Source organism: Chaetomium fimeti, assembly GCF_033439085.1.
Source record: "Chaetomium fimeti strain CBS 168.71 chromosome Unknown B0H64scaffold_3, whole genome shotgun sequence".
NCBI lineage: Eukaryota > Fungi > Ascomycota > Sordariomycetes > Sordariales > Chaetomiaceae > Chaetomium > Chaetomium fimeti.
Genome location: NW_026944331.1, coordinates 4,420,606 through 4,433,518, shown reverse-complemented (window position 1 = coordinate 4,433,518; position 12,913 = coordinate 4,420,606). Strand labels below are relative to the sequence as shown.

The window sequence follows — 12,913 nt, the reverse complement described above, 5'->3', positions numbered from 1 at the left end:
AGGAATCCCACCTCGGTGCGACCCTGTGCCTATGTAGGACCCGGTCCTGCGAGACCTGCCGGGCTTGCATCAATGAGATGCAGGTTCCGTGCATCCCCTCTGATCTTTGGTAGGAGAGCCCGTTGTAACCTCTTTAACTTTTATGACGAGTACCATGCGTACCCTAACCTTAGTTATCACGCTCCAACGTTCCTAATACGGCCTTGTAGAGACAAGAGTATCTAATATTGTGTTATTTCAAACCACTAGTACGCAAACCGACAGTTTGAACTGTCATCCGAGGTATATCGTATCAACCGGAAACGCCAAATCCCGCGAGGATCAATGTCTAACCTTCCGGCGCCACGAGACTCGGTGCTCTGTTGCTCCTCTGTATAGCGCCGGAAAAAAAAGAAAAAAAGAAACCCCAATAAAAATACTACGCCCACGAAATGAATTCAAATGATTAACGCCGCCTAAACATCATACCCCTCACGTTTAGTCAAGAAGGTCTTTGCCCTCTCTATAGTTCTTAACCGCATCGCAGACGGCTATTGAGAACACTAGCGGCCTGTAACTGGTCAGTTCTGGAACCTCTAAACGACTAAGATTCGCGGGGATCGGAAGCTGGGGAGTCAGGGACTAAACTTACGCCTGGACGTAGGTGCATAGTAGTGGAGCAAGCAATGCCTTAGAATCCGTCGCCTTGATGCCCAAACTGGCAGCCAGGCATACTCCTCCGCCTGCCAAAAGCAGATTGAGCAAGCAGCCGAAAAGCGTGACGATCTGCCTACGCCAATGCTGCTCGCCCTCGGTCAAGCTGATCCTGTTCGGCTCAACGACAAGGAGTAAGGCAAGGAGGATGATGTTGATCGTGAACCCGAGGGATCCCTGAGTGACGGAAGAGACCGATAACATCAGTAAGCCTTTTCTCCAATGGATTTTGTGGACAATGCCAGGCGAGCTTACCACGACGAGGCAAGCCTTGAGCAACGCTTGAGTAGACCGGTCAAACGTGAACCCGTTGTTCGAACCGGCCGATAGAGCAAGCCTACACGGCCCGGGGTTCATCTCGGCGGCTGTTGAATGGACCCAGGGTATTGACCTTGCGGTTTTGTCTAGATCGTAGATATAGCTAATGGCAACCGCGACGACGAGCCCTAGGTGGGCCAGGATACCCCAAAGGTGCATCATCTTCCATCTAAAGTTTTTGGTCCGGTACATGCTGGCGGGTTTAGACGCGGAGGATGATGGATCTTCGAAGGCTCGAGTCAGACGGGAAGGCGGATAAGGATTGCCAAACGAGCGGCCCGAAGGATGTGAGATGGTGGGCAGCGGGCCTTGTGGCCCTGGTCGACGTGGGAGGATTTGTAGGAGGGCGGCTTTGCGACAGAAGAGAGCAGAGGTGGTGAAGTTATCCTCGCTTGGGATGGATTAGAGACCACGGCGCAATGGTATGGCCGAGTGACTCTCCAGTTTCGGGGATAATTTGTATTTTCAATCCACCTTGGATATTTACGGATTGTCGCAGGATCTTACAACGCAGCTGTACATACATCGTTCGGTGACGCCCGGGACTGGCGTCAAGAAATACCACCCGCAAAGGGCGTCTTCAAGGGAGAATCCTTTGGCACTATACGGCTGGGTCCTGGAGGGCGAGGGCCCAGCAACTTAGGCTGCCACTTTTTTCCCATCGCGATACCACCGCCAGCCCCCTCCTTGTGTTCTGGCCGCCACTTGCTCTGCCATAACTGCTCGCTCGCCGCAGGACAAGCCACCCACGTCGTTCGCTTAGGCTGTTCCCCACTCACGTCTTGGGGGCAAAGAACACCGGAGGATCCGTGCCGGATCGCAGTTGGGCACGTGATACGGCTTGGGTCCTGCTGTTGGCTTCGGGTCTGGCCCCGAAGGACACGCTAAATGCTACCTTAGCCATGCCCAGTGAGGAGGATGGGCGTTTCGTGCTCCTCTGTCTAGCATCATCTGTGCCGGCGCGATCCGGCGCCATGGCAGCATCGCCCCCCGGAGACCCGTGTTCGGCTCATGCGATCGCCCAATCAGAATTTCTTGGGCCCAAATCGGTTGCTGATTGGTCGGTGAGCAATGAGATGAGATTCAGTCATCTCAGTCACTCGATCGACTTCGCATTCGTGCCTGTGTTGATTGCTCCAATCATGTTCAATAAAGTGTCGAAAGAGGAGACATTGTAACGAAACTTGTGGTTGCACACCGGAACTCGGTAAGCCTTTGCCTCGGTGCCTGCTTTGAGCCGAAATAGTCGAATTGGTGGATGCCCCAGGGCGTTGCTGGTGCAGGAGGGACGGAGAACAGAAAAAGCCCGAACAGGGAGTGCCGAGTAGAGTGTGACTGGAGGCACAGACTAAAATCGTTGGTTGAGAGCTGGGTGAGTGCGTGGTGGGGGCGAGGTGGACATAGGGCTGAGACCCCCGCGCCTAATTTAGCGCCATTAGCGCAACCATGCCACATCTGTCCAGATGCTGCCACAACCCTTTCACCTGTCCCTTCCATCCAAATTCAACCTGCCCACTTCCAAATCTGCCTGCTCTGTGCAACTGTCCGTGCCCAGCACAGGTTCCGGCTGAGAGTTTGCGACTGGGATAGTGACATCCCGGTTCCATGCCCGATCCGCTTCCCAACCTGGGGCGGTTTCAGGTTACCAGTACCCATAATACGGGCTAATTCGTCAAGCCGCAGTCAAGCTGCGACCGGTACACGCAACCGCGGTCACGGACTCTCCGGATACCGCTTCGGTTGGCGGTTCCCCACCACCGCCCGCGCGGCGACCGTGCCCGAGCCACACGGTTTTCATTTGGAGATAATTGTTTCGGAAATTTCATGAAACAGCATTGGCAACTTTTCTCCCTAGGGGCGGATAGGCGTAACGGTATGGAAGGTTCAAAATTGCCTACTGCCGCCCGCCGAGTCGGATCAACCCGCAGGCCCTGGAGGCGGAAGCAGGTGCCCGCAATGCACGAAATTGGGAAACGTTTCATCGTCGGGATTTTGGATGCTCAGGGGCCGATGGTAAAAAGGCAACCTTCCTTGGTTTGGCCCTTCCATCGGCGCCGAGCCGACGCCGGGTGGCCCTGAATAGCGCCTTGGGGTTTGGCAAAAACTGCCATCCGAACAAAAAGATCAGCTCGTGCCTATCACATTCCACAGCCTCACTCCCACTGGTGGGTCCCGCACCGTGCCGTTGCATAGCCGCCGCGGCCCGGACGATGGTGCCTCGGATCTGGATTCTCAGCCAGGGCCCGTTCCCGGGACCTCCTGATCGATCGTAATCTCAGCATTGTTTTCCGGGACGTTGTCACGTCACCCGAGTTGGGGTACCAAAACACGGCATCCTTCCCGTCGGAACAGGGCCCCTTGGTGTACCCGTTGGCTCAAGTTCGCTCACCTGCGGCTGCCGACGTTTAGATTCGCGCGCCTCGGCGAGTGACGCTACGGAGAATCCAAGCCCCCAAAGGGACTGGCTACGCCTGACTCCTACATCACAACCCGGCATGCCCTGAAGTTCTCTTGCACACTTAATAGGGCCGGGATGCCTTCTCCCCAGGGGCCCCTTGCACCAAGCTCTCATCCTTCCCACTTCTCGGGTAGCCCCTATATCCCTAGACGTTTGTGATTATGTTGACTCAATCAATGCCCGAACGCCATACGCGGCGTGCGATGGATTCGATGTGGGATTTGTTCCGAGCATCGATTCCAAGTTCTGGTCTTCTGTGGGCCATATCGGATGGAGATCCCCAACGCCAGTGCAGAGGATGTCGCGAGATATGCCAGCTCATCCGCTGGGGCGAGGTGCAGCGGAGACGGAACAGCGCTTTCCAAGGCACCTCGTCTTCTCGTATCCTTCACAGCAGCTATTCCGAACTCGACGTTTCCGCCGGCCGGTCAGGCTGCGAGTCCTGCCGTCTTATACGACGGGCTTTTCTCCTGGAGCATATCACTCGTCGAGACGCAGACCGACTGGCACATTCCAGCAATCAATGGCCCATCCATGCGGTGCTGAATCTCAGTTCATCCGGCGATAGTGTCTTGGAACTGGCCGTCAAGTCTCCCAAAGCCGTCCTGTTCTCTGCAACCGTCCACCTGAGCAACGATCCCCGATCATTACCCCGGAATCAGTCAAAAGGGGTTACCGGGGTGCGCTCCGATCTCAGTGCGCTGCGGCGGGTCATCGACGACTGCCACCTAAACCACGAATGCTCCTCGAGGTATCGCTGGTCACGCCGGAACCCCACCTGGCTCCTCAGAATCCTTCCTGATAACTTTGTTCAACTCGTGGAAGGCCCATCAAACCCCGTCGACTACGTTGTCCTTAGTTACACATGGGGCGATCCCGCGACTATGCCCACCGCCGAATGGGCGAGGATCAAGGGAGCAGGCACTAAAACAATCAACGGACGGCCTGTCCCTGAGCGATTGAGCCCTTTTCGGGTGTGGGAGCTACCAGAAACGATGCAAGACGCCATCACGATATCCGCGTCCCTTGGGGTTTTCTACATCTGGATCGACAACGTCTGTATCCCCAAGGGCACCAACTGGGACACGGAAGCCTCGTTGATGCACGAGGTATACGGCAATTCCGCCTTCACGCTTGTTGCGTCTTCGAGCGCCAAGGCCACCGACCGCTTGCTGCACGACCGGGTAGCATGGACGCACCCCAGCAAGGCATGCCAGCTGCGCGAAATGTGGTGGCTTCAGAACACCCAAACGCCTTTAGACCGAGTGCGGTTCGAAGCACCGGTATCGATGCGAGCCTGGACGCTACAGGAAGAGCGGCTCTCGCCGAGGATTGTGTACTGGGCAGGTCAGCGGTGGTATTGGTCCTGTCCCGAGTGTCAGGTTGTCGAGACCGGTGAGCTTGAATGGGCCCCTTCCGCAGCCGACGAAACACCCCGGAGCTGTCCTCAGCGGTTTTTGGAGCTTTGCCGGACGGGGGACGAACACCTGCTCCACGGGGAGTGGCTTGATATTGTTGAGGCTTACACTCGTCGGGACCTGGTCGCCCCCAGAGACCGGTTTCTAGCCATTGCTGGCCTCGCAGTTCGCTTTTACAATGCCAAAGCAGGAACCGGCGGGGCGGTTGTCACTGAGGATTATCTGGCGGGCCTCTGGAAGGACAACTTTGCCAGGCACCTTGCCTGGTCCGTAGCAGGCGCCGTCGATTCTCAGCATAACCTGCAGCACATTGCGCCATCGTGGTCCTGGGCATCGCTGCCACTCCGAGTACACACCGATACAAAGGCTCTATTCAAGACGTCGGAGCACTTTAAATTCATTGCGGTCAAGCACATTGACCCAGCTAGCGCCAGCACAACGTTCACCCGGCCAGAAACGGGGGACCGCTCTACAGACTACATTAACCGTGGCCGAGCCGTTGAAGAGCGAGGCAGAGGTGTCAAAGTGGTCGAAGTGCAAGGCCGCTTCCGCCGTTTTATTTCTCAGGACGCCATGGATGTTTCGTGGGACGACATCGAGTGGAAACGTGGTGAAAAGTCCAGCTTCAACTTTGGCGCTTTTCCGGGACAGGGAATTTACGCGCGTAATAGGGCCAGCGGGAAAATTATATCCAAGGACGCTCACATCGGTGAAGTTGTTGGACAGCTGGATTATCTCGTGCCGCCGGATGGCAAACCGAGAGATGGGCCCACGCCCTATATCCGGCCAGGCGGCGAAAAGGAGATTGTGTGTCTTGAACTCGGCGAGCTGGCTATGCTCTTGCTGGTACCCATTGAGAAATGCGGTCAGCCCGAGTCGTATCAGCGTGTTGGGGTTGCTATTGGGTACACCAACCGGAAAGGCTTTTTTTACGGCAGCGAGACGAGAAGGATCCTCTTAGCTTGAAGTGATTACGGCTCTCCTTGTGCTAACACGACGACGTATGTCTTGATTCTGTTTTTTCTCCTCTTTTTCTTTTTTTTCTGGAATAGGGGGATTAATAAGGCCAAACTTCCCCCTTTTTGTCTTGATAGAAAGAGGGCGAGAGCGATTACTTTTCTTGTAACACCGTGTTTGTATCAGTGTCGCCAATTAGGTATGCAATATGCACAGTCTTTCGATCAAGAGGCCACGGGCTATGAATCTCCGAGATGCGTGGAGAAGGACTTATTTTTACAATTCAAGCTTATCTCTTCTAATTATTGTTATTTCCGGAATTTAAATCCCAAGGTTTTCCGCAAACGCCTGATCGCATCATGGATCGATGGTACTGTACACTGTACTATGAATAATTGTACAATTGACACAGTTAAACGAGTTGGGGGCTGAAAAACAAGTTTCAGGTCCTATACTTATCTTTCTCGTATCTCGTCATCCTTCTGCCCTGAAACACTGCGCCGTAGGGTCCTGCGCGCGCGAAGGATACATGGAATCGACACTTTACCACAGCTTACGACCTCCCGAGGCGCATTGCATGGGTGTATCCGAGTCACCTGTGCCCTGCATAAACAGAGGCCTGTGGCGAAGCACGCACATAGGTACACAGCCCGCCGTCTGTCTTAACATCTTACAGGTAGCTAAATGGGTAACTCGGGGCTCCGGCAAATAAATGAATGCAAGGAAGACGAGAGGAAGTCAAGCACAATGAATGAGCCACAGCATACAACACCGGATTCGCTGGTCGTCGGGGCTCCAAGTACTGGCTCGGACCGAGTTTTTAAGGGGTGGCCGAAATTGTTGATTGCCTCCCTGACCAAGCAAACGAGCATTTACGAACATATCAGGATAGCAGCCGTTCTCCAGTACTCATTTTCACCGTCCCCGTCTCTGCGCCCTCGAGCCCGGTCCTCAACCACCTTTCACCGCCCGACCTTGAACGTACACTTGGACAATGTTCCTGTCATCCCCCGTCATGATGAATTTCTCAAATACAGTTTTGAGGTTGTCGTCTTCTTCGACGACGGTCATGACACCTTGGTCGGCTCCCCGAGTCCCAACGACAATCGCATCGAAGGCTTTGCCCACCTCGAAATTGCCAATCTTTTCGTTCAGACCGCAGACCTGAGCGCCGCCCAAAGTGGCCAAGTAGAATACCTCATCGATGGATAACCCTTTGTCCTCACCCTTGGACGTGACCTCGCGTGCGTGGCTTGCAATCATGGCCTGGCGCATCGCATCAAGGATGCTGCTGGAGAAGCCGCCTCCGCTGTCGGTCCCCAGCCCAACCTTGATCCCCCGCCGCATGAAATCGCGTATGGGGGCGGCCATGAACCCGCCGCCCACGGTCATGTTGGAGATGGGACAGTGCGCGACGCCGCAGTCGAGCGTCTTGAGTCGCTCCATCTCGTACTCGGTCATGTAGCAACAGTGTGCCAGGATGGACCGCTTGCCTAGCAGGCCGTAGTGTTCGTATAAGTCCGCCTCGTTGGTGAACTGCGGAAAGAGCTCCATGGTAGCTTTCATCTCCTGCTCGGCCTCGTTGAAGTGCGTCTGGATAGGCAGATCGGGGTTGTTGCGGGCAATGGCCCCCAGGCCCTGCAGCACCTCGGCATCGCAGGAAATGGCGAAGCGCGGAGTGAGGACGTGTTGGACGAGCTTCCCCGCGGGATCGATCGACCTGATGTGGGCAATACAATCCTCGGTCACCCGCAAACTCTCCTCAACCGACGCATCCAGATAATAATCCGGTGCGTTGCGCGTCATGTTACACTTGCCCACCAGCGCGCGCTGGCCCTTCTCGAGACAGAGGTCGGCCAGGATCTTGGTGGCCTCGCCGTGGATGGAGCCATAGTATGAGGCAGTGGTAATTCCCTGGCGCAGGAAGCCGTCGACGCAGCTCGCGTAGATGCGGCGGGCGTAGTCTGGGTCACGAAACCGGGCTTCGTTAGGGAAGGTGATGGCATCGAGCCAGTCGAGGATGTGCATGCCCTGGCCCAGGCCGCGCTGCGCCCATTGTGGAGCGTGGTTGTGTGTGTCAACGAAGCCTGGAATGAGGATCTGACCCGGGGTGAGGTGGTGAATCGTGACGAGGTCGGGAGAGAAGTTTAGGCCATCGAGTGTCTCTTTGATTTGTTGAGGATCGACATTTCGGACGAAGGCTGCAATCTCCCCGGAGTTGTTGACCGTGAGAAGAGCAGACGGAAGTATTTCGAGTTCGGAGGCCGAAAGAGAATGGATCATGGGACCAACAAATGCTCTTCCAGTTTGGGCCATGATGAGACGTAATTGGCAATACCCGACTATTACTCGTCCATTCGAAGTGTTGATGTTGTTAATTCGAAAGTTAGGTGAGGAAACGCAACGAGGTGACACCAAGTAGCAGCCCAACGCGGGGTACTGGGCTTGCCATGTCTCTCCTCTGAGTACCTTGCCTAGGTGGTAGGTACCTAACCTAAGGTATTTCGTCCTACCTAACCTTGAAAGATACCGCGGGTAATCCCTGGGGACCAATTCGCGAAGTCGCCCTTGACCACCAATTGGCTTTGCGACTAATAGGTAGAAAGCTTTGTGTTGCAGCCCTCACCCTAACCAAGAATTCAGACCCACTGGACTTCGTAGATTTTCTAGTTTCCGACTCGCTCAAGTCCAAGCGGGATGTTGGACACGCAAGATGTCTTGGAGGCATGAAAATAAACGACGCCTTTGTTCAGTGATGCTTGCGAATGCCATTATTTAACCTACCTAGGTATTGAGGTACGGGTACTAATGATTGACGTTGTGAATTCGAGACTGGCGAGCTGGTGCTGGTAGGATATCACGTGACCTTTCCCAACCCGCCATCGAAGATCGAGTTCAGTTCAGTTTCTGTTCTTCACCAATTCAAAGCTCGACTTACAGAAAGAACAACCGTATAACCAAAAAGCCCCAACAAAGCCGCAACCACCGCCAAACATACGGGATCAATCACCCGTACACGCGATCTCTTTACACTTTTATGAAACAGATGACTCATGAAAGCTTCCTCGCTGCTACCGTCCTGACGGAGGATGGGCCCACGGCTCGGGCGATTCTCTGCGGCGTCACCGAATCCCGTGAGCGGCATTACTACACCCGTGTCCAGCATTACAAACCCCAGAACTCGGCCACGCAAGGACTTTCCACCATCAAACAGCTACAGAAAGAGCGGAGGCCGACGGCCGCTCAATGGCACGAGTTGCATCAGATCCTCGCCAAGCAGCCATCTGTTGTGCAGGTGCGCACCGACATCACAGAGGAGGCCGAGAATGTCATGAATGCCGCCGCCATGGAAGGGTAAGTCCCAGATTCTAGCTCATTTTGGTGCGCGTGTTCCCTTTGTGTCCTTGCTTGTCGTCGCTGACATGTGTCTGCGATTAGGGGGGAAGCTGCATCAGCCAGCAGCATCCTTGCCAGTAAACCTTGTGCTCTCAGGTGGGTCGACATGCCCGATCCGCCGAGTCCGCAACGGCCCCCTTCAATCACCCAGCGCAGGGTTGTCGACATCGATGACCCCAGGGCCGCATCGATCCTGGTTGACAACGGTTTCGGGTTCGTCGGCCAAAATAATATCTCCTGTCTTGCCTTGCTTAACCGTTCCCGCCTAGGCTCCAATCGGACTTGATCGAGGAGTCATACTGCTGGTGGCTCGAGGGCATTGAATATTCCTTGACTCGGATGTTCGTGGCATCGTTGAATCCAGACCCGATGGTACCACAGCAGGTTCCCAACCCGGGGACACTCCAACCCGTTGGCAATTTTTGGATCCTCTATGTCCGTGCCAAGGTCGATTCTTTCCCGGCGGCCACGATGCCGGATCGCGTCAAACAAGCTCAGGCACAGCTGCGCCGAGTCCAGGAGCAATTCAGGGGTGTTTTCGACTTTCCCGTCTTTGACCGGCGTTGTCACGACACCCGGGCTCCTCCTTGAAGGGCGGTTGAGGAGCCTAGAAGCCGTGACAATATTACTCCGAAGCCCTGCCAACTAACTAATTGTTCACTCAGAACGTGAAAGTTGTCAAGACGTTGACGAAGGATGTGGATGAGGCACAGGGGTGACAAGACGCCAGGGGAAAATAATAATGGCCGCATTGGCTTCGGGCTAACTTTGCCGACCGTTATCACAACCCCCGCCACTGCAATGCTCCGGTCGTTGGCGGGAAGTTTACCAAACGGGAGAGCGATACGTTTGAACCTTTTTTATGGCTTCCACGATCCTCAGGAGTCGAACTCAACGGTCTGACCGTTATATCTGTGTTCTCTGTCCCATGATCTCTCCCGAGTCCCATGTCAACCCTTGTTTGCTGATCGACGCATCGACCGTGCTTGATTCCACTCTCTGGAAAGCCGGAGCCGCTAGCGGTAGGCGAGCGAGCCGATTGGTTTCCCAATTGAACCCCTGAACCGTGGTGGGGCTTGTTCCATTTCAGGATCGCGACGTCTCAGCCCGCGCGAATGTGTGACGAGTCCGCATCGCAACTCGACAGGTCATGAGACGACCCCGCAAGCCCAAGAAGGAGGATTAGAATTGCGCTCAAGCTGGCCGTTGGCGTCGGCAAACAACCGGCAGAGAAGTTGTAGTGTTCGCTACATATGCCCGCCCGAGATGGTCTACGGTGGGAAGCCCTCCCGGGGCTGTCGGACCTGCCGCGCACGCCGCATCAAAGTGGGTTCAGTTCCAATCTCTTGTCCTTGTGCTTTTTTTTGGCGGGTATGGCTACGGCGAGGTTACAAGTACAGCACTGGGGCAGTGCGAGGGCAGGTTTATCGCCATCAACTCATTCTGACCACACTCGACTAGTGCGACGAGGGCAAACCGACCTGCAAACGGTGTGAAAAATCGAGGAGAGAATGCGGTGGGTACCGGCCCGAGTTTGAGATTGTTCACCGTGACCAGACCGGGTCGACAGTGCGGCGGTTGCGCAAGGCCGGCGATGCCCAGCAGCAACAGCCCACGACTCCTCGCCCCTTTGTTTTCATTCAGGAAGAACCGCAGCCATGGCGACGGCGGCAGAGCCCAAGCCCGTCCCCAGTATCGGCACTGACTATTCCCCTCGCTCACCGGGCTTCATGTTACTTCGCCTCCAACTTCATCCTCGTGCCTGTCGGCGTCGCCCCGCACGGCTTCATGGAATACCTAGTTCCGCTGATGGACACAGAACCTTCAGAGAGCGCACTTCGTTACGCCTTCAACGCCTGTGCCTTTGCGCTGCTGGGCAACCGCGCTAGGGCCGACAGCATCAACCTCGCCCAGCTGTCCCTGAAAGAGCATACCCTGGCTCTGGCCCAAACGCACAAGGCACTCGGCCATCCCGCCGCTGCCAGTACTGATTCAACACTGGCAGCGGTTCTGCTGCTATGTTTGTACGAGGTAAGTCCTTTGGCTCTCCTAATACCCGGGAAATAAAGCGTGTGGTTGACGTCCATCCTCTCAGAGCATAACGGCCATTAAGGAGAGTAGGATGTTGGCGTGGCGCACACATATTGATGGCGCTGTTCACATTGTCCAGACCCGCGGCCGTGAAGATATGTGCCGGACCCGGCTAGGCACGCTTTTGTTCACGGCTGTGCGGCATCACCTAGTAAGTCCTGCCCTAACGTTTATCACTCTTCGGGCGAAGGTGGAACGTTTGTATCTAGACATACCTGGCCAGCACCCTGACCCACACCTATCAGGTCTCCCGCGTCTTATCTTCCGGCTTACAGCTGCCCTTCGGTGCCGACTGGTGGATGTCAGGAGGCGATACTGAGTCGCTCTTCGCAAATTGTCAGCGTTTCAACCTCAAGTTCAGTGAACTCAGAGCCGAGGCAAACCAGCTCCTAGCCAACGCTTCGAGGTCACCCGAGTCACTTGCGCAAATGCACGAGACGGCAAAGCGAATCCAAGGTTTAGACCAGGAGGTCGCCAGTTGGCTCGCATCCATTCCAGGCGAGTTTCGGTTCCGGACTGTGTGCTTGGTGCCTGCAGACGGCCCCGAGACGCCGAGCGGGAACTTTGGCGAGAAAGAGGCATTCCCAGGGCGCGTCGATGTCTATCCTGATTTCGTCTCCGCCATGGCGTGGAACATGGCGCGAGTCTCTCGCTTGCTCATTGCCTCGCTCAACATCCGGATCGCTGCTCGGGTCTGCGCGCCAGCAGACTACCGCACCACTCCCGAGTACAAAACCTCAAAACGTATCTGCGAAGGCACTATCACAGACATCATTGCCTCCGTGCCATATCATTTAGGCTGGCGCATGCATGGCAAGGGGTTAGGCGGGCCAGGGTTGTCAACCTTCGCCTGCGGTGAGGAGGGGACCTGCAAAGCTCTACCGGGTTTGTTTTTGATATGGACCCTGACATGCGTCAAAAATCACGATATGTCAACCGAGAAACAGCGTGAATGGGCGAAGGGCCGCCTTAAATTCATCGCCGAAGAAGTTGGTTTGAAATACGCCCATATCGTCAACGAGGTGAGCCTCTCCTTCGTTGTGTATAAGGTAGCCGGCGGTATCACTAACAACTCCTAGGCCAACCTCCGCTTTCCGTCCATGATGATTCGCAGGGACGGTATGTTAGCGACGGGTCTGGACCCGTTGCAAGTAATAAACGAGGCGAGGATGGCCAAGGCTGTCCCTCACACGCCAGAGAGCATGACTTCTCCATCACCAAGACCTTCTGGCTGAGAGCGGTCTAAGATCGATATTTTCTAAACGGAACTGTTGGTTGGCCCATCAAGACCGACACAATGCTGCGCTTCAACGTGCTAGCTCAGTTTGGAAGGGCTCGTATCGTGTCCGGCTGTTCAAGAACACAACGTGAAGCACCGCGTTTAGGTTATATCATGCGTCTCTCACAGCGGCCGGACTAACCTACCCACGCCACCTTTCGACTGGCTGCGGTGGTTAGGAAACCTTCCATCATATTCAAATCAACCAACACATGGCATCGGCGCAAGTCCCTCGCCTAAACGAGCGAGCCTCGAGAATTCATACCCACAGGGAGTCGATAGATGTCGAATACTTGAATAACA

General features: G+C 55.3%; 6 protein-coding genes across 6 annotated transcripts; 4 read left to right on the top strand and 2 right to left on the bottom strand.

The window, feature by feature from the left end:
* Nucleotides 1-372: 372 nt before the first annotated feature.
* On the bottom strand, nt 373-1,203 carry B0H64DRAFT_474068 (uncharacterized protein; the record flags this gene model as incomplete). The annotated part of the gene is made up of 3 exons (XM_062808030.1): nt 373-550; nt 632-870; nt 949-1,203. 3 exons carry the CDS (start codon nt 1,201-1,203, stop codon nt 478-480), a joined length of 567 nt encoding a protein of 188 aa, XP_062661572.1. The 3' UTR covers nt 373-477.
* A 230-nt stretch (nt 1,204-1,433) lies between these two features.
* B0H64DRAFT_393737 (uncharacterized protein) lies at nt 1,434-2,317 on the top strand. Its single transcript, XM_062803662.1, has one exon. It carries the CDS (start codon nt 1,914-1,916, stop codon nt 2,187-2,189), a length of 276 nt encoding a protein of 91 aa, XP_062661571.1. The 5' UTR covers nt 1,434-1,913; the 3' UTR covers nt 2,190-2,317.
* A 995-nt stretch (nt 2,318-3,312) lies between these two features.
* B0H64DRAFT_136927 (heterokaryon incompatibility protein-domain-containing protein) lies at nt 3,313-5,926 on the top strand. The gene has a single exon (XM_062798225.1). It carries the CDS (start codon nt 3,631-3,633, stop codon nt 5,851-5,853), a length of 2,223 nt encoding a protein of 740 aa, XP_062661570.1. The 5' UTR covers nt 3,313-3,630; the 3' UTR covers nt 5,854-5,926.
* Nucleotides 5,927-6,420: 494 nt separating this feature from the next.
* Nucleotides 6,421-8,294, bottom strand: B0H64DRAFT_393734 (uncharacterized protein). Its single transcript, XM_062803661.1, has one exon. It carries the CDS (start codon nt 8,158-8,160, stop codon nt 6,796-6,798), a length of 1,365 nt encoding a protein of 454 aa, XP_062661569.1. The 5' UTR covers nt 8,161-8,294; the 3' UTR covers nt 6,421-6,795.
* Nucleotides 8,295-8,890: 596 nt separating this feature from the next.
* Nucleotides 8,891-9,831, top strand: B0H64DRAFT_373319 (mediator complex, subunit Med18; the record flags this gene model as incomplete). Its single annotated transcript, XM_062802279.1, has 3 exons — nt 8,891-9,198; nt 9,283-9,453; nt 9,510-9,831. 3 exons carry the CDS (start codon nt 8,891-8,893, stop codon nt 9,829-9,831), a joined length of 801 nt encoding a protein of 266 aa, XP_062661568.1.
* Nucleotides 9,832-10,325: 494 nt separating this feature from the next.
* B0H64DRAFT_136845 (uncharacterized protein) lies at nt 10,326-12,847 on the top strand. Its single transcript, XM_062798224.1, has 5 exons — nt 10,326-10,566; nt 10,702-11,271; nt 11,336-11,482; nt 11,577-12,353; nt 12,411-12,847. The coding sequence occupies exons 1-5, from the start codon at nt 10,507-10,509 to the stop codon at nt 12,564-12,566; spliced, it is 1,710 nt and encodes a 569-aa protein (XP_062661567.1). The 5' UTR covers nt 10,326-10,506; the 3' UTR covers nt 12,567-12,847.
* Nucleotides 12,848-12,913: the final 66 nt, after the last annotated feature.